At 34.5% G+C, this 27,613-nt stretch overlaps 1 protein-coding gene and 1 long non-coding RNA gene across 17 annotated transcripts in view; one reads left to right on the top strand and one right to left on the bottom strand.

Annotated features, from left to right (window-relative positions):
* The window catches only part of mtd (mustard), a 123,772-nt gene that overhangs the window by 7,336 nt on the left and 88,823 nt on the right, over positions 1-27,613 (bottom strand). For 9 of the 16 annotated variants that reach the window (XM_012362320.2, XM_012362323.2, XM_067355889.1 and 6 more), the window contains 12 exons: positions 27,347-27,575; positions 24,711-24,862; positions 24,227-24,616; positions 23,945-24,145; positions 23,504-23,857; positions 23,273-23,424; positions 22,463-22,621; positions 21,322-21,488; positions 19,324-19,486; positions 16,220-16,445; positions 15,347-15,433; positions 359-640 (listed from right to left, as the gene is read on the bottom strand). In XM_012362320.2, the coding sequence (XP_012217743.1) occupies positions 359-640; positions 15,347-15,433; positions 16,220-16,445; positions 19,324-19,486; positions 21,322-21,488; positions 22,463-22,621; positions 23,273-23,424; positions 23,504-23,857; positions 23,945-24,145; positions 24,227-24,616; positions 24,711-24,862; positions 27,347-27,575 (2,562 nt within the window). Of the gene's footprint in view, positions 1-358; positions 641-12,069; positions 12,568-15,346; positions 15,434-16,219; positions 16,446-16,585; positions 17,102-19,323; positions 19,487-21,321; positions 21,489-22,462; positions 22,622-23,272; positions 23,425-23,503; positions 23,858-23,944; positions 24,146-24,226; positions 24,617-24,710; positions 24,863-25,831; positions 26,368-27,346; positions 27,576-27,613 lie in introns of those variants that run through there. The other 7 variants (XM_067355888.1, XM_012362324.2, XM_012362315.2 and 4 more) reach the window with 7 other exon arrangements.
* Positions 25,972-27,430, top strand: LOC137000121 (uncharacterized). The gene is made up of 4 exons (XR_010890410.1): positions 25,972-26,099; positions 26,491-26,695; positions 26,988-27,151; positions 27,293-27,430. It is a non-coding gene; the product is annotated as an uncharacterized lncRNA (long non-coding RNA).

Genomic DNA, 27,613 nt, shown 5'->3' with positions numbered 1-27,613 from the left:
TGCTCGTGAAATTCTCTAATTAAAATTAATCGGATCGATCAATGTCTGCATTTTATTATGCTGAATTTATTCATTGTACTTACCTTTTGTTATCAATTGTTTATTTTTTGCTTAATTAAATTATAGCAATATCTTATTAACCTTCGTAGAGTTTGAGAATTTATTTTTAGAGTTCAATAGTTAATTTTTAGGAGGTGCGGCTTGTGCAATCTTTCTCTTTTTATATTATATTAGAGCACGCACACATAACGTTCCATATGTTTCCACACATGATACATACAATATAACGCAAATCCTTCCATCAATTTGAAAAGCCAGTCACTTTCATAGTTTTAAGTTAACAAATAGGGGGACTCACGTTGCCTTCGGTGTCCTCGATGACTAACAAGATCGGGCTCTCGATCTTTGCCATTTTCCGGTACATGCTGTTGAGACTGAAGCCGTGCTGACTGGTGCTGAAGACGAGAGTCCATTGGTAACCCTCCGCCCTAGCGGGTAGATGACGGCAAAGCTGTTCTCTATGGTCATCGCTGAGTATTTCCGTCACGCCGATCAGATCGGGCACGATAATTTCATTGTCCAGGGAGATGGCACTGTTCGCGTAAAGAGCTCGCCTGAACTCCTCGCTCATAGACAGTACCTGCGAACGCCGCCGTGTACAATTAATGATACATTCTCAGCCATATATGTGTATATTTTGGACAATACGTATATCGATCGCTAATTCTAATATCGAGGAGGCAAGAGGCAAAATTGTTTCAAAAATAATTGAGAATGTAAATAAAATTTCAGTCTGCTGTGTTTTATCGCTGTATAAACGGCGCACGTTGGCACGAATGTAAAACTCTCCTAAAGAAATAACATGCACACGATATCTACTTTTGATACGCTGAATAAAACATTTCAATGTTTTGCAAACTTGTTAAACGAAAAATTATACATTGGAATTTTCAAATGTCACATCAATTATCGAATATAATTAACAATCGTTTTTAAATAATTTGTTGATATTTGTTATATATATATATAATACCTATTAAATAAATTATTGTTTTAATGAGCTTCGGACAAACACTTCAATTTTAGTTTTGCCGATTCTAAATTTCCAGAGATTTCCAAGTTCTACGCGAAAAACTTCCCATTCCTCTTATAATTTCTAACATGGAAATGCTTAAATTGATTTCTATTGCTTCTAACCTCCTCAGCTCAGCTAGATCTAAGCACATTTAGGGCACTACCACATCCAAGTGTCGTGTTGTACTTCGTTAATGTGGTCTCGCGTAACCGCAGTGGGTGTCGCGTTTACTCAAGTAAATTGCCGGATAATTATTCACGTGGGAGGCCGCCATGAAATGTGTGCCGATATTGAATTACTTTTGTTCGTCGCCCACCATCACGGAGCCGCTTTATTTTGCGCCACGTGCGATAATGCAATATGTGCGGGAGAGAATGCAAGTTCCGCGCGACACACCGATACGAAAGCTCGATTGTAAAACCCGAACCATCACACATGGTAGAAGCTACCATAAACGAACGGCCTTGGGATAAATCGTGTCGAAGCGATTAAATTCCGCTTCGAGTGTGTTGCAGCGAACCGAAAAGCCGGCGTATGCAAACGCGGAACATTAATTGATTAAGTACATTGAAAATTTGATTACAAGAAAATCGCAAGAGTCGAATAATATTAAGATCGGTCAAAGCGAATGAGACAATGCAATCATCTTCTGAATCAATGTTATCACAAATAGAATAAAAAATATAATTAAATTAAGTAACAGTTATGGAATCATAAAAAAATAATGAATTTATTTAATAATACTTTAAAATGATCAAAAATTAATATCTTCGCGGCCAATAATGACAAACTCATTATTATTTTATCTTATCCCAAGGCTTTAAATTCTTCATCTGTCAATTATATCAAAACGTAATTATGCGAAAATTACCATAAATTCTCGCCAACTGTAGTCATTGCAAATTCGCAAAAAAACACAGTAATTTCATAGAACGAGAATCGCAGATCGCTACTCCGTAGACAACATTATGCATCATTAACGCGTGACGCAATGTTATATGCAAAATTATTGAGAGGTCCATCTTCGATCCGGATAATGGAGCGACAAAATGTGTTCGCGCGCCTGACCACAAAGTCATAAGCTCGAAAATTGATAACGGTTTTCACGCACACTTGCTGCCTAGATAGCACGTGTCGCCGTTGCGGTCTTACAGCTACATTTACAAAGTTGATGTAACATGATAACTCTCGGTATGATTGTGTATTGCTACATTGATAAGGAAATGTGCTTCTGACAGTTGTTTATACATATTGCCTAATACAGATCGGAGACACTGAGAAAAGTAAAACATTAATGATTATCATGCTTACATACCGGATAATATACAAAGCATACATTTAAGTGGACGAGGCCGATTCGACGAAATTTACATTTTTTTTTCACATTGGAACGAAAATCTGTTGCATATGTGTTATTTCAAAATATACATTATTCGTAAGAACAAGCCCTACTGGACTTATTTCCATTCCTTAAATCAATGTGGTTACCAAAATGAATCAAATTGAAATGAAGTTGTCTGCTCGAATTTCGTTTATCTTATGATGCACTTCGCGGAGATAAATCGCGAGAAAATTTTATTTTTACGATCTGGCGTTAAGTACATATTTTAACTGAGTGTTGAATTTTTTTCAAAAAAGACTATTCGAGTGACGTCAAACGTTATGGCAGAGTTTAAGTTGGATCGTAGGTTATCGCGAGATATAAGAAAGAAACACACGTATATAATAAATAAGAAAATCAACATTTACTCCTACGACTTATTCGCATTACAAGGATAACAAGTCGCGTTGTAAATTAGTAGAACAGATTTTGTATCACAGGTAGAAGGAGTGACATGATGACATTGGGTGGCACTATTGCACGTCGAGTGCTCGTCGAGTCTCCGTATTATTTATTATTTATGAACTGATGTTATGGAAAAATTTTGCTCGAGAAGAACGTCGTTTACTAACCATTGGCATTATCAATAATTATCGCGCAACCTGTGCATTTCTTGTAAAAAAAACACAGAAAAAATGATTGATAGCCTTTGATCTCACGCTCAGAAGAACTGAAGTTTTTATCCGCGCATTTATTTTAAACTGACAGTTGAAGCTTTGACTTCATCACATGAATGTTATTGTAACTTTCAAAAGCACGCTTGACAAGAAACATCAACAGAATTATATAAGTCTAGAGATTAAATAAAACTGCCGATTTTATTCTTGGTTATTGAATTTTCATTATTAAGTGGAATTAATATCTAAATATATAACAATATTGGCAGACTAATAATTCCCAGAAGCAAATTAATTTTAACATTTCCGTCCAGAGTTTATTGAGACCTTAAAATCACCAAGCAATATTATGAGTATCTCATAATATTATTAATAATCAAGAAATTTTCAAACATGAAATTTCAGAAATAAATTAATGATCAAATAATTCACTTTTCCCTTCTATTCGTGAACGGAAATTTGGAATAATCGCATCTTGGTTCTCACGCTGTTTTTCCACGCGGCAAAGCGTTCATTTATATGCAAAGATTGTATTATCACGATGTGCGACAAGCCTATCGTACTTTTGACATTCGTCTCTCGTACGAACGGATACAAAAATATCGTCATTACCGGTCGATTGTGCTTTGACTGTGCTACAGTTTCACACAGCTCATTATCATTATCGACCCCCCGGTTGGACGCGTCGTGTTAACTTTAACTTGATAGCAACGCGCTTCCAGATGTTTCGCATAAACAGCTCGTTAGGCAACGTAATTATCAGCTTTCTAATAAATTAACTCAAAAAACAACGCTGGGTCACTGCTCTCGCGATAAATAATTTTGTTTCAATCCATCTCATTTATATAAAGATAAAAAATTACATGTGGAGATTATTGCTTATTTTGTGGAATTTTTCTTTCGAAGTTTATGTTAAATATAATGACTATTGTGAAATTATGTTAAATATAATGCTTCTCTTTGTACTTAAACATCATGCTTTAATAATAAATAACAATTTTCTCTAATATTTATCAATAATTTCAATAACGTAAATTATGAAATATTCTAGGCATCAAGAATAGTAAAATCAAATAATGATAAAATAATTGTATCCATGATAAAACAATTCGAAAAATTACAGAGATTTATCGAAGAATTTATATTGAAGCTAGCGACAAAGATTTCGCTGGCATCGAGCTATCTATCATAAAAAATTTAGTTACAATTAATAAACTTATTACGATTTAAAAGCAAAAATTCAGCCGATTGATGGAATTTTTGATTTTGTGAAAATGACGCATTCAATATTGCTTGATCAACTGTATAACAAAAACACAAGCGGTACGTTGCACAATAATATACTGATTGAATGAAAATATTTGACAAAGATACATTATTAATAATACACAAGAATCAATCAGTGAATACAAACTGTCGCTTATACTCGATATCAGCGGAAAAAATTTTATCGATGAAATCTTTGTCATTTCAGCGTAAAACATCAAGATAAAAGATGCCTAGAAGAATTACTTCTTATATGTTGGATATAAAAAGAAAACAAAAATTGTTAAGCCCTTCCTTACACTGTGCTACTATGTAATACTGCTTAAGTTTTATAAGAGTATAAAAACAAACAGAATGACACATTACGCGACCTCGTTTAACATTTAAATCCCAGAGCTCATAATGTTAATTAATACGTTTTGCGTGCTCGTCCGCGTTTGTTTTTCCGTCAAGTAATGTAACAATAATACAAACGGTCGCCATATAATCGATATAAAGTTCAACAAGTTTTATGGATTGATCTTCGCGTAGAGGTCATCATTACGAGATAAAATAGATAAAAATTTCACTAGTGACACATGTAATATCTTAAAGCTTTGATAAAATATTATATTTTAACAACAAATTCTTAAACGGATTTAAAGTTTAATTTTTTTATTATGAAAATATATGAAAAATACAATTAATGAGAATATTTAATATTGACAATAAATGATTGACAATTGAAGATCATGCAATAAATAAATTGATAAGATCTGCGACAAAAAATTAATAATATTTCAAAAGAAATTTATTACAAATAAAACTAAATTTATTATAAAGGAAGAAATTAATAATCAAGAAATCAAGAAATTAATAAAATCTTTCAAAAGGAACTTGTTACAAAAGAGTTAATTTATTATAAAAATAATTTTTGATGTATCAGAGATATTAATAGCTTCTAGTAATAATAAAAATTCAAGAAAAAAATATTTTTTATTCTTCATTAATGATGATAGCATGAGAAAAAATAGTTTTACTTTATTAGAAGCACCACTTCAGGTGTTGCGTCACAAAAGGGTCACGGGATTTCCACGTGCCTTCGCGGAAAAATAAATTCCAACAGATTATCTTCTGCCCTTATTGTCGAGCACGTGGAAGCGTAGTATTAAAATAAACCGCGGAAGAACACGTTCTATTCCTCTGACAGGTTAATGATTACGCTAGAAGTCCGCTAGTCAAGCAGTAGCCAGCCGTGATTGAGTTGCTAACTGCAGAGAGAACGTAAATAAACTTGCAAATTTTGCAAATGACTCTGAAAAATTAACTCATCCTTCCTAAAATAACAGATTTGACAATATGTTATGACTGAGACTATCTATATCTTTTTTTTTCGATTTAAGAAAGATGACAAACAATTGCGACATGATAATAAATAATTATTTTTTACACCGGAACTGTCTTATTTTTTACCACACATATCCTTTCCTATAACGTGCAATGAATATTTCATTGTGATTTACTTGCAGAAGGCACACAAAGAATAGCATCTAACTAAGTTTGTGGAAAATCGTCAAGTAACTCGTGAAAATAATTGCACGCTTGCAGCGATCGTTTTTAGCTCGAAAGAAATGCGCGTCGAAGTCTTTTTTAAAGAAGGCCGCGCGATCTAAATCCTCTTTCTTAGGATCAGCTGGATAAATATAATTTTGAGAAGCCGATTTGATCGGACTTAATTAAAGAGAACGATATTAAATTGTGAAGCTCGATTATTTATCATGATAATCGTTTAACACAGTGATTGCAGTTGATGATGTGATTGCAATAATTATAGAAACAATTATTTTTGTCGCAACAATTTATCTTGCCGTAGAATGGAATAATTTTATCATTATCACTGTTCTCTGAAATTATAATCGCGGAGATAATCATGAAAGCTTTCGATATATTCGATTTTTGGAGAGTAAGTTCTGAGTAATCTCTGTTGTAAGCTCAAGAGCATTAATAAATATTAATCACATTTCTCAATATTCACACCTCGATATTTGATAAAGCATATTAATATGTTTTGTTACAAACACTATTACACGAGCCAAAAGTTAAGTGCAATAATTATCAGGAATTTTATAGATTGGCGAGATAAAAAGCTTACCGTAAGCATCCTCGACGAATGTTGAAAAACATAATTCAGAATGGGACACGGATCGACAATCATTATCAGTGTAAAGTCTAAACGTATTGACGTAACTTATTGTTAAACCTTGAACTTCTTATCGTTGCTAAATACTTTAATTGAATATTTACTAACAATTACGAAACAACTTTAATGTAACTGCGACTGCATGAATCAGATTCCGGATTTCAGTTCTGATTGAATGTAAATATACGATTACGCTATCGAGTAAAAGAATTAAGAATAGCGATGATAAATAATCTGCGCGCGAATCCTATTTTGCATTAAAAAGAAACTAAACAATGCACAGAAACCACGTCTTCGTTTTCGCAAAGCTGAATTCGCGATGCAAATTCGCTCTTCTATCGGCGATGAAATCAAGAACGATCAACAGCGATAGCGATGGAATCTTTCCACATATGTTCTCTCATATGGCAACCGCGTCATATGGCAACCGCGAGATTCGTGCGATCGGCAGAACGAATGGATCGAGACTGAACAATATTGAAGATATTCGATCTGATTTCTTCCAGTGACCATCGCGAGAAACTTGGCAAAAAACCTTTCATTGGGGTCTGTCTTTCCGTTCTCCCCGTCTTCCTACTTTAATGCCAAGTGCACATAAATTCCCATCGAATGTCCGCGTCGGCCTCGAATGCATTATTCTCGCGCGCGATCGTCCTTCGATCCTTCAGCAGTCCTGATGCGACTCTGATAATGACGGGTCGTATTAACGAATCGGGTAAAAAAGAAGGCGGTGTCATTCGATCTGCCAAAAATGTTTTTAACGATGGCGTTAATGACGTTGGTAATAACTAACTTCCGTGTGCTGTTATGAGTTTTTGAGTGGATTTCCGTGTTTTTATTTCGCGAATTTCAGATTTTACGCAAGGCCTGCGGAATGTTTCCTTAAATAAAATCGAATTTTATTACCGGTATACGGCAATCTAAAATTGTGAATATACATCAAAGTTAATTCACGATTCAAAGATCTAGTAATATTTGCAAAAATAAATAAGACCAGATAACAATTATTTTATTAGCGAAATTTTATTAAATAAATTAGAAAAAATAATAAAAAGGGAAAAATAACGAGAATAAAGCAGTCACTCAATAAATATTCAAAACAGTAAAATGATAAAAAAAGTTTCGGCAAAGACTCGAATATCTTATCGACATCGAAATATTCGATTTGGATTAGTGATTCAGAAAAGTACGCTATTATATTGATAGCTAATTATAAATATTTCAACAGCAGATCGCTTATCTCGAGCGGATTCTAACTCGCGATGATGAAAATTTTCTATAATTAAAAATCGCGAATAAATATTACTGCAATAATTAAATCATCAATGCATTACATGCCGGCGACGAGTACGCTGCAACTATGTATTTATTCCGATTATTCTGATACGAGATATGATCGTCTCCGGTCACGTTTACATATGTTAATTTTATGTATAAATTGTCCGTACCAGGCAAGACAAGCTATCATTAATCAGAGGTAAGAAAAAACATTATATGCTACTAATTCACGCAAATTGAAGATTTCCATCTTCCTGTATTTATACATAGGATGTTTAGTGATGCATGCATACTTGTTAAACAAAATGATATTCCATATAAAAAAACTAAGATTATATTTTCTGTATTAAAGTTTAATTTAATGCTATATTTCGCATTTTCGAAATTTTACCGTCGAATCTCTCGCTAACTACGTCGCTTTCAGGTCAAGATTTTGTAAAAAAAGTCCACTTAATTATCTGAAAATTAGCTAAAGAATAAGCTTTTGTTGTTTATTTATATAAAGCTGTTTTTTTTCAGCTTAAAAATTACTCATTTTTATGAAGGATAATATATAATTTAGATTTCGACAAAAACATCGCCATATACATAAAATGAAACATCCATTATGAAGAGAACATGTGCACGTCATGTAATCATTCCTACTCGGAGAACCGGTTGATTCGTGCGTATTGCTTTCTAGTTCTATATTAATTAAGATCAAAGGGAAACATGGAAGTGAGATCGATCGATTCAATGAATATAGATTATGTATTGCGGAACATAATCAAGCTTGTGATCGTAAATTGCCTCCAATTGCAAGTCGGCTACCAACGTGATCCGCTAATCGAAATTTCCTGGCAGTTTACTACGCAAAGAGTGTCATTGTGAGACATAATGCGTAGGTAAAGCGGACATTTATGTCGTAAGTAGTTAGACAAAATTATATAATTTCGCAAAAAATGACGACCTTGCTTAATATTTTGACTGCGAGATGTTACGTAAGTCATACGTTATGTCAAACTAAAAAAAAATATTAATCGAAATGTTAATTATAAGTAATCATATCATCATTATCGTTTTTGTCAATCTGTTCGATTATCTAATTTTGCGGAGCTTAACAATTCAATTTACAGCTGAAAATAGATTGAAAATTCGCTCTGAATGAAGATACATATTTCATTATTGCAAAATTATTTAAGCGAAATAATCGATAAAGATTTCTGTATGCAATGTATCTTTTGAATGAATTTTTGTGGACGATTATCAATCCAAAATAACTGTCTGCGCAAAAAATTTACCACCCTACGCACGAAAAGTTTGTAAAAGACATAAAAAGCCAGTCGCGAGTGTTAAAATTCAAGGAGAACGGGAAATGGCTGTCGAAAAGATCGCGAAAGGTGATCACTGTGTTATTGATACAATGTTGCATGCGATACGAAAACTTCCGTCGATTTCCTCCTCGCCGGCCGGGAAATAAATATAAAAGTTAATGAGTCCGCGAATTAAACATCAGCGCTCGAATATGACTGCGCTTTATACTAAACGTATTATTTTTACCGCATTCCTAAACAAAAAATACTGTAATTATTACGAGACTAATAATAGCTAAAACGTCATTTTATTTCCCCAAAAGCATAGGAGTTATGTGAAATTTTTACGAGTTTAAAACTCTCAAGTTAGAGTTACTTGCGATCACAAAAAAGCTTTTTATACAAAAACAAGATTTATGTTTCTTAAATATCCGCTGCTAGGTAGGTAGGTAGGTTTAAGTTGCAAATGTCTACTTAATTGTATAATGGAAAAATAACGACCGCGTTTACTTGTGCGCAGAAAAACAGAGGCGATGATTCACCGAGACATCGTAAACAGGTCGAGATGTACAATTAAGTGTATACGTATTATCAATCAAATATAAACAAAATAAGTAGAAGCTATCAATTAAGACTTTAATTCAATTTTCCAATATTATTATCAATACTCTAAGAAAAAAAGAGGGAAAAAATACAGAGTATAGATACACACATACACGCGCGCGCGCTCTCTCTCTCTCTCTCTCTCTTCCTATAAAATGTATGTAATATAATTTCGTCAAATCAATTAACAATTAATATTAAAAGAAGCACTTGAGAAGGCTTGAGATAAATTTAGACCTATTTGCTGCGCGTCTGAATATTCCGAGTTTTAATGAATTATCGCGCAGAAAATTTTCCATTCGCCATTCATTATCAGTTAATTTTAAATTGTGAATATTGAAAGCACTGAAATGAAGTTAGTGCGAACAAAATTCGCGGAAAAATTACGAAAAAAATATTAGATGCCTCTTAGATTTTTTCATTCTCAAAAAAGTACAGGAAAGCGAGTGATTTATTGTGAGCAATAATTCGCAATAAAGACGAATATTCGAAACAAACAAATCTTTGGGAGCTGTTATAGAAAGGACGATAAGCTTATTCATAACAATAAATACATATCCGCTCAAAACAGAAACCTGAATTTAGCACAATAATCTGTCTATAAAGATAACACCGGTCACAGTTTATCAATGCCGAAAAAAATCGTTTAATGGAAACTTGTCGACAAAAATTTTCGGTCTATCAAAATAACGCGGAACGATGATGAATGCGAATATACGAGCTGATTGACATAATCATATTGGAGTCGAGTGAAAGTTGCATCGCGAGATGTTCATTATACCACTGTAGAATGGAATATATGGTATACGAATTCGAGAATATACACACGCTGCAACAGGGGAATTCTTCGGAAGTGAATTCCAACAGAATCTACCACGTTACGCCAAATCAGCAGTCTACTGACATTTGTAGTATCATAGTTTAAATTTAGAAGTTCTTAAATTCTTAAACTTTGATTAAAGAGGAAATAAAAGAGATTAAGTTTTTTTTTCATTGATTAAAAAAAGGAACTAAAAAAATATCAATTCATATAAAATAAAAATATGTTGATTATTATTGTAAAATTTATTCTTCTTTTTGTCTTATCCGATCAATCACTGCGAGATTAATCTTTCAAAAGAAGGATAAATTTTTATATAGAAATTCGTCTGTCTGTATAAACAGCATTGTCATTTGCGTTTATAAATACGTCTTAATCAAGGCTTCAGACGAATTTAGACCCAATTTGCTGCGCGTCTGAATATTCACTGTCCGAATTTTAATGAAATATCGCGTAGAAAATTAAATTTTCCGCCATTCGTTATCGGCTAATTTTAAATTGTGAATATTGAAAGCACTGAAATGAAGTTGGTGCGAAAAATTCGCGGAAAAACTACGAAAAAAATATTAGATGTCTCTTACATTTTTTTCATTTTCAAAGAAGTGCAAGAAAGCGAGTGACTTATTCGAAAAGTCATCCTTTGCTTTAATTTATCTGAAATTTATTTTTAAGGTTCAAGTAAAAATTATTTGAGTTTTGAACTAATTGGAAGGTGAACGATGCTAACTCAAAGAAAACAAAGCGAAAGACATATATTTTTTTCTTTTAACACATTTCCATCTTTTTCAGGTTTTAAACTTGCTATTTATACTGTAATCGGTAATATGCGTTATCATTGCCAAATTCGCGAAATTAACATAGAGCCTGATTCCGTGCCGTGTATTTTGCAATGACGGTCTCTTTGGTTTGGTGAAAGGTAAGCTTAGGCTCGGCCAGAGACCGGTTGTAAATACACCTAATGCAATGCGTAGCTCTTATCGAGTCATTAGTATGCAAATTATGTGAAATAGATCGCAAATAAACGTTTCCTCGTGTTCATCCGTGAACTGTTGAAACCGTTTGCACTGTAAATATGCGAGCAATGCTCTATAGAAATAATAATATAATATAACATTGTGCAGCTTGAGAGAATCGAATATTTAAGTAAAATATTTGCAAATAAATAAATAATTAATCGCAAAGTGCATTAGCTCAAAAATAAATAAAAGCGATATTCACGATAATAATTACATATCAAACATATATAAATCGTGAAGCAACATTACAAATAACACGATAATGCTAATAATATTACATAACACGATAATGTTAATTATTATTGTTATTCGCAGATTAATCTGTTCGTCTCCGAGTTTCTTCAATTCAGAGCATGTATCGCGCGATTACAATTTGAGAATCTGTGTCAACAATTTTAATCGTAAGTTGTGGGATTTTATAGCGCAAGGCGCTATAAACATTCCGATACTAGAATTCTTATTACGCAATTTTAAAAATTCCTGACAATTCCACATTCGCTTCGTGCGCATGAGCGCGAGTATGTTTCAACTTTGATCTTTACCTTCGATTTCTGTTTCAAGAACTTCGTGATCTTCGAGATCGGATTCGGCATCTTTGATCGAGGCATTGGCTTGTCTTCAACAGGCATTTCAAATTGCCAATAATCTTTTTCAAGTGTCTCAGTCTTGTTTCTTTTCAATCACAGATGGAAAGTCGTAAAACTCGTGTGCACTTTTTGTCTGACGTTTAAATTTCTACACTTATTCGAATTGCGCACAATTTTTCTGCAGAAAAGAAAAAATGCGACAAATAAACAACTTTGTGCGACCACAAATTTGATTCCACCTTCTTAAATAGCCACGCTATCTTTCGAAAAATTATCGCAGCAATTACGTGTCCATTTAAATATTAATTGTCTTCAACACTTTCGATAAATTGACTAGACCAATTTTTATTTCTTTAAAGTTTTTCAAAGTTTTTATTTTTTTTAATTATACACGCGATTCATCCGTCGATGCACAATTGTCTGCGCGAGGGCTGAAGTAACACTGGAGCTTTCAGAGTAAATCTAATACGTTCATAAGTAACGAGAAGCGTGAAGAGGGGAGAATAAAACGAGTGGCACATATACTTCGACAGATACTTTTCTCGCGGTTGCGCATCTTCGGCTGCGCAGCACGTGCTACCAGCCTGAATTTCTCATGCTTTCTTCGCGGATATTCTTAAAGAAAACTGTTTTCTGTTCAAATCGATCTTAATGCAATATAATAATTGAATAAAGTCCTAAAATTTTAAAATTATTGCATAATTATGTCTCATCTTTTCTTCTCTGTGTAATGCAATAAAAGATAATTTGTGAGATTTTTAGTTAAAAACTTCAACTTCTGGAACGAAAGAAAAGATTCAGAATATTAAAAGAGTTAATCATCTTTATTAATAATAGATCATTATTATTTGAACTGTACTTCTTCTGTAAAGCGCTACGTAAATTAATATTGAAGTAACACCAACGCAGCGTGAAAATTAATAACAAGGTTTAGAGTGTTTTTCTGCGGAAAATTTTTAGCACTTTTCTCGTGTAACAGCAAGTATAGTTAAGCGAAATCCGAGCTGAACGCGATTTTTAAGCGGCAAGTTATGCTTGGCTTCACGATAAACACCGCGCGAGCATCCAAAAATAAACGAAGGCATGTACGCTCGGCATCCTGTCGTTTATTTTTTCTCCATCAGATCGCGAAGTATGTAAAGACAGAAAATTTCTCTGGTTTGAATATGCATGGGTTATTCGCCTTTGTTACATTAATAGTAATGTCCTCCCTTGATTTTCTATAAAATGCTGAATTTTAAATATTCTAAATGTTTAATTTTAAATAAAGAAAATTTCGAAGATCTTTCTTTTATTAATTTTATCGCAACATTGCATATTTCGACGTAATTTCTATTACTCATTTTTACGATTTCGTATTCTTACAATATCTTAAAAGATCAATTATTATCTGAAACCGATATTATCATCATCAGTAGATGTCATATCTTCTTTAAGCTCCAAAATATTTTTATTTCGATAAGAATGTGATTACTCTTTTTAGAATTCGTATTTAAAATTAGAAATTTATTGTTCTAGATATCACATCTTTTTACAAAAAAGATATAAAACTAAAGAGAACACATGTCAATTCAACCATATGCGTAATTTATTCGACTGCAATTGAATTCGCTGTCTCTTTCTTAAGAAATGTGCCCTGCAAACACGTGTGCATGGAAAATATTCTGTCAAGAAACACGATCTGTTACATCTGTGCCAATATATAGCGACTGTGTCAATTCTCATTGACAATACATCACAATTATGCAAGCGCTGAGTAGTTCATAGAGTAAGATTCTTGATATATGTATGTTTATAATACTTGTCACGTACACAACATTTTTACACGCAAAAATGTTCTAAGTTTCGTTATCCCACACATAACTCAACGATATCAGCCATCGTAGAGAAAAGCATTCTCGTAAGCACGTCTTTTAAACGTTTTTTAAACAAACAAAAAATAAATTCTACTATTGTCAGATATCTTCTTTAAGAGAATATAACACATTTATTGCTATCGGCATTCGATTTTTTTGGCACCGGCAACCGGCTATCAGACTAAAACAAACATTTTCAACAAATAACCCGGTTTTTTTTTTTTTTTTTTTTTTATAAATAAAATTCTAAATGGCACAAACAAAATAATAATGGCGATGCAAAATAAAACGTGCACTATTGAACAATTTTTATTCCTAACACATGTTATATGCTGCGATGCACACTTCACTGAAACGTTTGTGATAATAAAAATTTTACTGTAACGTATTAGCACGGTAGAATATTAAAAAACTGATAAACGCGTTTTCCGTTTCTACGCTAACAACTACTACGCTTTTCCGTTTCGAATCCATACGCACAACAATGCGGTGTAAATATCTATCACAATTACCATCTCGCCTTGAAATCGATAATCTTCATTGCCTTTGACGCGGCATCGATTAGCATGAAAATATGCATGTCATGAGAATCCGCTGAATATGGAAAACGTATAAATATTCAATCGCAGTTTGACAGAAGTTTACGAAAACTCAAAACTATTGAAATGTATCATGAGAATGAAATAAACGATAGTGACAATGCGATATGAGGAAAATATTATGCATGCGCGAGTTAGAGAATATCGAATAAGTGCATGCTGCACATTCATCTAGGTTCTAATTGAAAGTTACATACTACGACGAGGAGGAGCATGCAGTTTGTTTTCAGCGATGGTGTGCGATTAAGATAAAAACCGGAATAGAAACCTAATTCAAATTAAATCCAAATGTGAATTTCGATGTTAAAACAGCGCTAAATCGTGATTAAAGAAGCCTAAAATTTAAAGTGTCCTATTGTTTGTATATCAGTATTCACAGATTATTGTGGATAAAACAATAGCATAAATATAGGAGGATCTTAAAAAAATCTCTACAGACAATTTTACCGCGAGAGCTAACAATACGAATATCTTCTTGGGAAATACAGTTTGATTTTCACGAGATTGATACGAGACTTTGTTGCATTTGTGTCAATTCAAGATCGAATATACCGACAGAAACCATCGAAGCGGGTGAAGCGGCTGAAAGTTGGCTAAAGGAACAATACGGTAGGCACGGCCGCAACATCGCGTGACACAATGTCGGGTGCACCCGAGATCTATCTAACAAGGTCTAAGGTGCGGCAGTGTCATCTAAAAGGTGCATTGTTCAACATCGAGCATTAGGGTGCCTATAATATCATCGATCACCGAGGAGGAGGGAGGAATAATCGATACCTCCGAATCCTGGATCTGCTCGGAATCAGCTGATGTACTCGAAGTCTTCAGGATGCTGTACAGCTTTACGTAGGGGGCCTTGATCAGCTGTCAGCCAATACAATCGGCCGTATTTAGCAAATATTCTGGGTCGCGACATCATTGAGGTCTACCGAATCCCGCGCGATCCTCGCGTCGAATATTAACAAAAGCCGCGCATTTACGAACCGCCACCGGGAGCCGAATAGAGTGGACTTTGGTGTTACATCGATAACGGTTAATTGTTCGCGCGCGATATCACGAAATATTTAGCATTTCTCGACACTATGTGCTCGACACGAGGATCGGATTATCAGCGAAATAAGTAGAACGTTGTTGAAAAAATTATGGAAAGAGAGATCGATGCGACTCGAGATATCGGAACTAATAACTTCTCTCTTTTCAACAAATTATATAAACACCATCGCAAAAATCAAAAGTTACAGACACATTTCGTATTAAATTTTAAATCAATCGATTCAATTTTACGGTAAGAATTTTAAATAAAAACCCCTGATTTGTAGCATCTTGAAAATATATTAAATTCAAATTAAGTCTTTGTTAAAATAGAGAACAAGAATTTCTCTACAAAAATTAAGAATTTACAAGTTGCGAACTATAATAATATTATAAATAAAACTAAGACTTAACATTAATAGAAAAGTAAATCTCTATTCTCCATTTATCAAATTTATCTTGAATATTCAACGTTAAATAATTTTGTGACAAAGTTCCTACCTAAACACGTTAAAAAAGATCTACAAAACCATAGAAAAATATCTCTCTGCTATTAATTCCCTTTGCTTTAGCAATATCTTTGTACTTGTTGCAAAATACAATGGCCAAAGTACTCACCTCCCAGGATTCCCTCGTCAGCTCGCTGATTTCATCGCCCTGTTCGCGAGATTTGCTCTCATCCGTGGAATCCCCACTTTCGCCGCCTTCTTGCGGTGACAGTTCAGGCGACAGGTCGGTGTCGGTGTCGGACAGAATGTAGCCGTGTTCCCGCCAGTAATTTTCATCCAGCTCGCCATACAGATTCGGCACCCACGCGTGAATAAACCTATACAAATCGTCCACTCTGCAAAAAAAAAAAACAACAACAAACGACTCATATTAATCACATGTCACACCACCGCCACGCTAGGACACCACCGCTACGCAGTAATCTCGTGACTTGTCCTTGCGTCGGACAAATTGTCACATGGGACGCAACGTTACCTGCGATGCACGAAGGGCATCACATTCGTCATCGCCGTTCTCACGTGTCCGTCGTAAATAAAATTCAGCATACTGCCAAGCGTGTTCTTCGTCCAATTCATAGCCACACACGGGGCGTTTAAAGACGGGAAGAAACGATAAAACGGCACGAGATATACCGCCGAGCACAATTGCAGATGCAATACGTGTCAGCGACTCGAAATTGCGTGCCAACTGCGAAACACTTATCAGAGTTTGCACTTTGCGTATCGATAAATTCAATTCTAACCTCTCAACAATTCGCACCTGGTCTTGCAATTATTTTTTAATTCCGGATGACGGTGTGTTGGAAATTAATTAGTGAAAAATTTCCCTCTCACGCGACGGATCTCTTAGGAAAACACGCGATATCCGTTATACGCAAATATGTATTTTTTTGCACACTGAGAAACGAGCGGAAAACAGAGCACATACGTCGCGAATGTCGAGACTCGCTAACAACGTCACGTGCTGATTCGCTCGGTACACCTGTACTTGTGTACGCGTCGCGGAACATTGCTCGCCGTATCGCGCCCGCCGTATCGCGCTGACCGAGCGTTTCAGTTTTTCACAGCCAACAACTTTTTTTTTTACTTTCTACACTTTTTCAAGATAAAATAAAATAAATGAAAAATATATTTTTAATACTTATTATTACCGTCAATTTACGCTAACTGCAAAAAATTACTTCTTTTTAAGCAATTTACTTTTGAATTGAGATAAAGAACGCTTTGACACTAAAATAGCGCGATACAAATTTAAATTTTAACATTCAGCGCTGTTAGATGTCATTATAAATGATTTATTGCGCGGAAACAATCCATAACATGACACACATATGCATAATAGCAAAAGTATTTTAAGCTATAATACGCGACAGCGATTTGTTTTTTAAATCGGTTCAATGTTTTTTCTTTGTTTTATAACCTTGTTAAATTTTATTTATAAACTCTTATGTAACGTTAAATTTAAATATCGTTTTTCTATTATACGAATGATAGAAATATTCATATATACAAAGAATATGAAAGACTAAAAGAATTAACTGACAAAGTCGACATTAATGCTGTACTTAAAGCAAAATTTTTTATTTCTATACTTGAGAATATTTTCAAATATAGATAGTTTGATAAGTCACGTGATTAAATTCGCGATCACAAACTTTAATTAATTATTTTAGAGTTTTGCTGACATATTTTAAGCTTCAACAAAAATTTTCAACTATAGAAAGATCTTTGTTCCTAGCATTTAATTTAAAATCATCTCGATGGTCGAAACGACATATTAATATATAAAGCAATTCAACTCTCTTTCATGTCTATCATTTGTTGATATCAATGTGTTAATTTTATTCTTGTAACACTTGTGGATTAATTATTTTTGGTAATTTAATAATTTATCTGATAATACAATTACCGAGAAATTCTCTCAGATTGATACGTAGAAACGAGGTCGCCTTAGATCTGAATCAGTCAAAGCGTTTAAAAATTAATCTTGTGTATCATGATACCAAAAAACAACTTATGTTTGTAAGCAAGTTAAATAACAAAAATTATTAATAAGTTGCATGATATTATATATATAAACCATCAATTAAAAATTCTGAAAATCGAAATCGCAATCTCAACAATCGAACGCAAACAACCTTCGATAGCGAGCGAATCACGTTTATCTCTTTCATTCCTTCAGAATTAAAACTATAACATTTTATAAGATATAAAGCGAAGTTAGAATAACGGGATTAAAGTAGAAATGCGATACGTGACTTAATCTTAAGTCACGCGAAATTAAAACATTTTTTACTATTATAATGATTTGTAAACACGTTTGCAAAATTATAAGAAGCAAAACACTGATAGATAACGCACAGTTAAACCTTGATCAAGCATCGGCGAGTGTATAAATAGAAGATCGCGCAGCAGAAGTGAAAATCTATTTTGCGATTCTTGTGACTAAGCATGTATCCGGTCATAACGTGTTCTAGGTGCCACTCTTCGTGGATGTGTGTAAGCCATATAACAAAAATAACATGCTGCGAGAAAATTTACCGACGAATTTCTTCTAGAAAAGCGTCACCGCTTTTGTTAATATTTATTCTGGCCAAATGATTTACTTATCGCGGACAACGCGACGCCTGTAACTCGTTTTCCGACAACATGTTAGTCGTTTAAAAAAACCCGAGTCTTTTAAAAATACGGATTTCAGGAATGCATGAATAAGGAAAAATTTTGGTTCTCGCGTTTGCAGAGTCTGGCGCCTACGCAAAATACATCAAATAATATCGAAGATGTTGTTTCACTGATGATTGCAAATTTTTAGATTACACTGAAGTTAAAGGCAAATAAACCTTATCAGAAGAGTTTTCAATGAAGTGATTAGTTTAACCGTACGAGGAAATATTATATAATATTCTTTTTTTCTTTTCTATCTTTTTTATTTCTCTCTCGGAAATCGTAAAAATTTATTCACCTATTTAAAGTAGGTTATATTTATACATTAAATTTATATAATTTATATAATATTAATATTAAATATATGAAAATAAATTTAATATTTAATTTATACATTATATTTTTAATACTTTAAGTAATTAATAAATAATTCCAAATTATAATTTGGAAAAATCCAAAAGCTCGATTATTAATGGTTTTACGCATAACAGAATGACGTAAGAGGCGCTGAGACATCATGACATCTATCGCAATAAAAGTAATAATTACCTGTTACGTGGTACGCTGAACCAGTATTCGGGACGCAGCTTCTTCTTGCCGTAGCTCATAATTGGCGTCGACCGCGGTATCTTCTTATCCTTCGGCCTTCCCGTTCGCAATCTCAGGTACAATGGTGGGTCTTCGCAGGAGCGCGCAGGTCGAGGAATCAATTCTGCGTAATGCGAAAACTTATTAATAAAGATCGGGTACTCAATTAATATAAGTTTTATAATTAACAGATTTGTCTTTACACTTGATATAGTCTGCGAGTGTAGGCAACAAGTGCGAGATTCACGGGTTCATCATAATAAATAACTCTTGTTACAATAAGAAGCTCATATTTCAGATAATTTCTCGAATTTCTTTAGAAACTACGAAGAATCACACACAAATACACAAATAAATTGAAAACATGAATAAGTTGGAAGACGAGGCAAGCACATCATCACAGAAAAGTGAGTAAAGAGTGTTAGAGTGAGAATTATTATTGTGTGAAAAGAGAATAATGGTAACAATGACGACAGCCGTAATATGTCAATAGTGATTATATAAATATCGTAGGAGAGAGTCTTACAAAATATTCGTGCAGTAAGAAATGGTGATGAAATGGAAATAACCATTACAGTGACACAGTGTAGAGTCGCCCGCAAATTGCGCAAATCATGTTTAATGCAAGACAGTAGACAAAAAAAAATAAAAAGAAACAGGTACAGAGAAAACGATCATGTTAGACGATCGAAAAGATGCACGAAAGAGGCAAATGAAGAAATTGGGAATTTGTGGCACGAGGAAAAGAGAGCAAGCTAATACTGTATGAACCTACCCAGGCCTTCGAGTTCGGGAAAATTAGGTGCTTGGACTAGAGGGACAACAGAAACAAATGACATTACTGCATTAGTATGAACCTATTGCTAGCTAAATTATGAAACCCGTTGTGCTGATCTGAAATAGATAAAATATTATTGGGAAGAAAGAGATAGAAAGATGATTGAGCAATCAATGCAGAAATATACAACAGTTACTACGAGAATCTACAACAATCGAACATATCATATCTTGCAGATATACATTTTGATTCAAAATGATTATTCGATTATTATAGAAAAAGATTAATAATGTGTAAAATTTCACAAATTTGACTCTCTAAAGTACGTTTTAAAGTGGCAATCAAAAAATTATTTAAATTGTAAACAAGACGCGTCTGTCACATGCAATGCGGCACAAAGGGTTTCAAAATTCTGAAGATGTATTCATATATCCTGTTCATAAAGAAACATATGTTATAAAAGTGTATGTTCAGTTCTTCAAATCTTTCCATTCAGATGCCCTTGATATATATATTTAACGTATCAGTGATTTCAAACTAAGTGCTTGACGACAAGTGAAAAATTGATCTACATCAACCCCGTTCAGTGTACATAACTTCTCTCTTCCGATCCTCGATAAATATTTTACACGTCGGAGAAAAACGATAATAGTTTACTCGGTGGAATGACATACGGAACAGATAATGATAAACAAATATAATCTAAGACAATGATAAACTACTTTAATGTACACCAAAGTAAGCGCATTTGGTTACCAATTCCGAATCTGTGATTTGGCGATTTTAAGGCAGGAATAACGAAATTTAGAATTTTGAAAATATGAAAAATTATATTTTGCACAAAACTGTAATAATTTATAGCCAAAGGCGCTCGAAATTCTAAGATAGGGATAATAAACTGGCAAAACAACACTGTTTAAAAAGCTGTCTATGCGTTTTCGGGCAAGTGCAGTGCATGATATACTAATCCCGTTTGCCATTCTTATCATCACTTGTTAACTTCTTTCCACCGTATATACTGTCAATACTAATATTAAATGGTATATGAAAATAACAGTGATGAGAGTGTTCTGTGTAAAAGAAACGTCTGTTGAAGTATGTCTTCACGAATATTAGATTGTTCATTCCGATAATGAAGTACGTAAACATGGAGTACATTACGGATACGCAGTGATACTTACTGTCGAAACTCACAAACAGTTCCGGCATATCCTCGACGGAGACCATACTACGGTAATCCAATCGTGGTGCTGTCGTCGAAGTTTTGCTACCTCGACTGCTATCAACGCTGCTGCTGCCGGAGGACGTCAACGGTTGCTGTCTAATAAAAGTACCCACGGAAGAGCGTCTGAAAACAAATTTATAAATAAGTAAAAAAATCATAAGAGGAAAAAAGTTTCTCATGTAACAATTTTTCCAATGCTTTTGAACGACAAGTACGTGTTGGCACATTCACGTGTCTGATACGGATATAACACATTGAATTTGCACATTCTTATGGTTCAAAAGCAATTTACATATATATGATAACATTAATAACAATAATAATGGTGGGGGGTTCAATAATCAGGGTATTCAGTATACATGGCGACGAATAATAAATCATGTGGCTGTTTGAAAATTTTTACTAAGTAATGTGTTAAATCGATTATATGTGTTGGCTGTAAGCAATCTAGAGCGGTATCGGCAGTGTCTATCTTTTTCGGCAAATAGTATGATTTACCTGTAAGCAGGAGCCCTCAATCCCAGAATGTCTTGAAAATTAAACAGTAATAACAAAACAATGAAAACGTGTGTGGGAGAGAGAAGCAATTGTAGAATCCTCCGTACACTTGCGAAATTCAAATTACTGATTGTGAGTAGTAATATTTACGTATAATTGTTTCTGGAATAATTACGCGATATTTACAACTTTACTAGTTAGCGATGTAGTTCATTAGAGCCGGAAAAAACATAGGCGTTCCTATGACGGTATAGCATTAATTGATAAAAATAATTATCCGATAAGCTAGGTGTAACATGCTTAGTACTATATGTCATTATACAAACACCTGCGCTTGCCAGCTCATATTGGCCTACTTACATGAATTTTTCTGACAATTAGTCAATTTTCATTTTACAACTTTAAATAGTATTAATTGTATAATTAATAACAATTTATCCTGCAATAATATTGAAAGAGGATTCTACTGTGAAATAAAACATTTACAGAAAAGTACGAATACAAAAGTCGATTAGGTAAAGAATAGATACTGTAAAATAACGGGAATGGACGAAAGGGAATACGTAACAACATAAAGTCATGATCGGGTCCAGACTCACCCGATGAGGCCTCCTGGACCGGGTGAGAAATTGCTGGAGTCCTGGGAGAGAGAGGAGGCGGTAAGCGGAGGAGTTCCGCCCGCTCTACCGCCACTCTCTTCGCTGGGGGTTTTAGCAAAGAGGCCCGAGCTAAAGTCACTCACCAGGTTGATCGGCGAGCTTTTTTCCACCACCATTACATATTTTTTGTTAGTTATATTAGAAATGATAGTTAATTAGAAACGACAGTATATTAGAAATGACGCGTTAAGCGTTAATGAATATATAAATTCGTGTCACAAGTAATATAAATATCTTGAAGTTTAGTCACAATCAACCGCGCAATAATTATCAGCTTTCGGAAATAGCGATTGGACCGGTTAATGTTTTTATACCTTCATATTTACACATTCCTTCCCCGAGTTTTCCATTTTGTTATATTTTTCATATGCGGGAAGCCACTCTTTCTATGCAAGTAGCTAATGTATGCTATATTACGACAAATGAGGCTATACTTGTTTAAAAAATTTTTTAAATTAATTTTTTATCTAATAAAAATATAACAAATTATGCACATAATGAATAACCTCATTTGTATTCTATGTTCTCTAAAAATTAGCAAAAAGCAAATTAAAATAAAAGTTTATACTATTCTTTTTTCTCTTTTAATAAATGCGTATCCTTGCAGAAATGTTTTTCATTCTTCACACAGATAGATAAGAGAGTGAAAAGGTAAAAGCGCTTGTAAAAGTATCGTATTTGAAGCAACTTGAATGCTAAGTTATTAGTAAAAATATATATCACAGTATAACGTGATATAAATTTGTTCACCTTGAGAAAACTTTGCTGAAAACAGAAGAGTGATGGGAATCCGCACTGTTCGGAAGGCTCGATACCTTGTCGGAAATGGATTTGCTTTCGTCTTCCTTTTCTCCGGTTAAACCTTCCATCCAGGATAATGGATATGACAAACGTTTTAACATCTAAAACCATTGTCAGAAAATATAAAATATATTAGTAAAAAGTATCGTTCCATGTGGCAAACATTGTTGAAATATGTACCTTGTTTTTTCGAGTTTCCTGTTTATCGTCCTCCTTGTGTTCTTCGTCCTCCTTGTGTTCTTCTACATTACCCTCTAAGCTAAAAGATACTGAGCTAGCTTTTTTCCTACCATTAATAGTAGGAGCAGCCTCCAGCGAAGTCGTAACGTTCGTTGGTGCTATTGTTATAGGAGGTACCCAATCTGAGGATAAAACAATGTCCGCGTCTGAGTATACTTTTTTCGAAGGTATAGGCTGAACTACCGGAATAGGTGGATTGGGATCACGAATATCGATACCAGAATCATGGCACGACAGTTTGACTAGAGATCCTTCTTCGTCCTCAGGAATGGCATTTGATTTGGCCGGCTCCGTCTGTGGCAATAATTATTTATACATATTATTTTTATTTAACTATAATTACACACATTTTATTAATTGTTACAATGGAAATATAATCACCTTATCAGAATTTAACGAATCCTGCTGTTCATCATCAACGGAAAACGTACTCCGATCTTTACTAGGAACTGCCCAATGATGGTCAAGCATAGAACGTCTGCGTTCTTCTAATGTCCTACTAGCTTGACCGCCACCGCAAAATTCTTTGTCATTACTATCCTTCTCTTTATCTTTATCTTTGGTCGAGGTTGAATTCTCCTCCTGTAAAATATGAACAGTATTTACTCGTTAAACCAAACGCTTCACCTTGACAAATGCTGACTGCGGCAAAAGAATACATACACTTTGGAGATTGGTAGGAGTAACAAGTTCTCGTTCAAAGGCCTTTGGAAAAGCATCGCCGTCCCTCTCGGCACAGCTACACACACTCTCACTATCGTCACCTGCTAATTCAGGGAAATTCTCGTCCTTCCCAGGAGATTGACACTTACGATTATCTATTTGGGGTTTCTTCATGTAATAAATTTCAGGCTTTTTATCCAAGTTCCTGGACTCGGTATGGGACACCCTCATGTGCGCGATGTCGTAATAAATCGCAGCATTGACCACAAATTCCATTGGAGCAATCACTCCGTAAGATTCAGCGCCATGCTCGATGACAAGAGGATCTGATACATTTGGATCAAACATAACTGCATTTGGCGTAACTAACAAAACACCGCCAACTACACCCTGCAAGAATATTTGTATAAAATTCAGAAATGTTAAAACTTTCATATAAAGTTGATACACATATATATATGTATTAAGGAAATAAAAATGTTACCTGGCCATCCGTGATATGCCTGACATTAATTTTCAGAAATCTTTCTCTAAATGGTTCATCTTCATCCGCAGTTGCGGAAGTTCCAAGAGGTGTTTTTATTCGTTCCATATGGCCTGGTTTTGGTGACACTGGTCTTAGATTGTCCAGAAGTTCTGCAAAATTAAACATTGCAAAAATCAATGCAAAGTAAACATATACGCTTTATAAAATTCACTAGTACACATATCTTGATTATTGTATAATAAAAAAATGACGTTAATCTTTTGATAGTCTAAAATGCAGGAGTTTGAAGTCTTGCAGTTTTACACTGACAAACAATTTAACCTTATCTCTTTTGAGTGAGCAACAACGAATGCGGATGTAACAAATACTGATTCGCGAATCTTCCAACGGAACAGCTTTAATTATTTAATGATGCTTTACGAAAGCTTACAAATTATAATAGTTATTTAAGTTCCACCTGTACACGTCAAAGCTAACCTAATCTCACGTTCGGAAAGTTCTGACATGATTCGTTACTCGCTGCAATACAAATGTGTATGTATGTATGTGTGGTTTTGACGAAATCAGTAATTTCAGCATCTGTTTCATCTGCCACAACATCGTAGTTGTAGCATAGGCATCATTACAGTGTATATACAGGCTAGGTTTGCGCGGCAACGTGAACTGTATTTACGTACACTTTGCGCCATGTCGATCAGCTGATGGAGGTATATACCGGGTGACCCGTGTGAATGTTGCAAGATTTACACATTAAACAGGTTTACTTACAAAAATTCACACATTAACAGATTTACTTACAAAAAGAGACAAAGAAGATTAAAAAATATGTGTTTTATGAAAATAATAGTCTTAAAATCACATAATTAAGTCAATTTTATTTAATTTTTTTAACTCTTTCATAATTTATACTGACATGAATCTCTATTTACTTATTTTAGAAAAACAATATGCAATATTTTTAAATGCAAAAAATGATATATTAAATATCATGTGTTCTCGATGACACATCGACGATTTTTTAATCATTCTGCCAATTTTGATCATGCAGTTTTTCCGCATAAAAAATGTTAAGACACAAAATTTTATTTATGATATATCATAATGCAATGTTAAACTACCTTTCTGATGTAATTGTGTTTTTCGTGTCGCGCGCCGTGCTAGCCGTTTGAGTTGCAGATTGCAGAAAATGTAAGTCCACGATAGACTGCGATCGCGCTCGGCATCGACCTCTTCCTTCCGTCCCAGCATTGCAAAACGTGACGACGCGTACGTACGTTGTTGCGGTCGTATGTGCATAATTCGCGCTGTAGTGCTACTGGTGCGACACGGCGGCGACAAAGCGATTGCCCCCCGAAGAAGACATAAATAAACTTCAAGTTTAAGCAAGTGTGTGCATAACAATCTGCTATTGTTCTGTTAAACGGACCAACAGCCGAGCAGCGAAACACGAAATTGTGTAACACTGGGGGAATCGAATTTCATGTTGCTTCACTGTAAACGTTAATAGTTTCTCTCGCGTGTACAATACGGAAATTAAATTAGCATTGTCCGCGAATAACTAAATTATATTTCCTAGAAATTCGATATTTCCTAGATATTTTCATACGCGAGTACATATATTATTACTATTCGTATCTCTGAGATATATGCTTAGTTTTTTTAAACTTTATACATTGTGAACTTGTATGTAAGATGATTTATCATCACATTAATTATTTTTGTAAATTCTATCGTTTTAATGAATTAAATAATTCTTCTAATTAACTTTCTCTTACAGAAATTTCGTCCAACCAATTTGTCAAACTCACCTTGACGAAAAGTGTAATAATTAGAAAGTATGATAATGCAACATTCTGACGAGGATGTGACGAGTACTTTCGAATGCAAAACTGTCCTAATTAGTTCGCGACGGACCGTGATAAATCTGGGCTAGTTACTTCTATCAGTGATCGACAAGTACAGCTGTTCCCCACAGGCGACAGGTAAATAACGTGAAAAGCAAGTGTTAGTCACAATAGTACTGCGTATCGATTTCTCGGCGACACGAAGCGCAACGTGGTGACGCATTAATATTCATTCGGACGACTTTGTAGACAGATAATATCCGATATTCTAATTCTTTTTTTGTGTGTGTGTATTTAGCCGAATAAGTTAATCTAGTGCAGCACACGCATACACTTCGACGTAGTTATTGCTCGAATTCTGCTACATTATTCATGCCATGCGTTGCCCGCGTATTAAATCTGTCTTATGCATTTGCATAATGCGCAACAGGATATAGGACTCTAGGCGATGTTGTCAGCGGATCGTCGAATTAGCCGAATCCGATGGGAATAAGAACGAAATCTGTATTAATTACCCGCCCCTCGTTATGTTACGTCATAAGCGAAAAAAAGAATCACGTCGTCCTTCGATTGTCGGATTATGAAAATTCGAATGTAAGTAGATTTTAAAAGTCATCTACAATATTTCTGCCGCTTCACAAGTGATTTAGCAGTGATTAAGCGGAATTAATTAACAGTCAAGATGTTCGCGAAATTGCTGTTCGTTGAATCTGATCTCAAAAATTTCGCGTACAGCGAAATGTTGCAGAGCGCGAAAAGGATTTAAATGGAATGACGTTTGAGAATCACCTTTTTCTTCGGGTGGCAAGTCGTCCTGCGATTCGTGATCGTGGCAAGGGTCAGGGCTAGGCGCGTCGGTGGTCGATCCGCCTCCCGGGCGTCCTTCTCCCTTCGCTGGCACCCATAGTTGTTGACCGGAATAAACGAAAGTACTTCCAAGCCTGTTCAATTTGCTCAGCTCCGACGGCGTCGTATCAAATCGCGCCGCCACCGATGTAAGCGTGTCCCTGTCACCCACCTGTAATTACGGAAGCAAACATGTCATTAAGCGTCTCA

This window comes from Linepithema humile, chromosome 5 (genome assembly GCF_040581485.1).
Source record: "Linepithema humile isolate Giens D197 chromosome 5, Lhum_UNIL_v1.0, whole genome shotgun sequence".
NCBI lineage: Eukaryota > Metazoa > Arthropoda > Insecta > Hymenoptera > Formicidae > Linepithema > Linepithema humile.
This window is presented reverse-complemented; position numbering and strand designations above follow the sequence as displayed.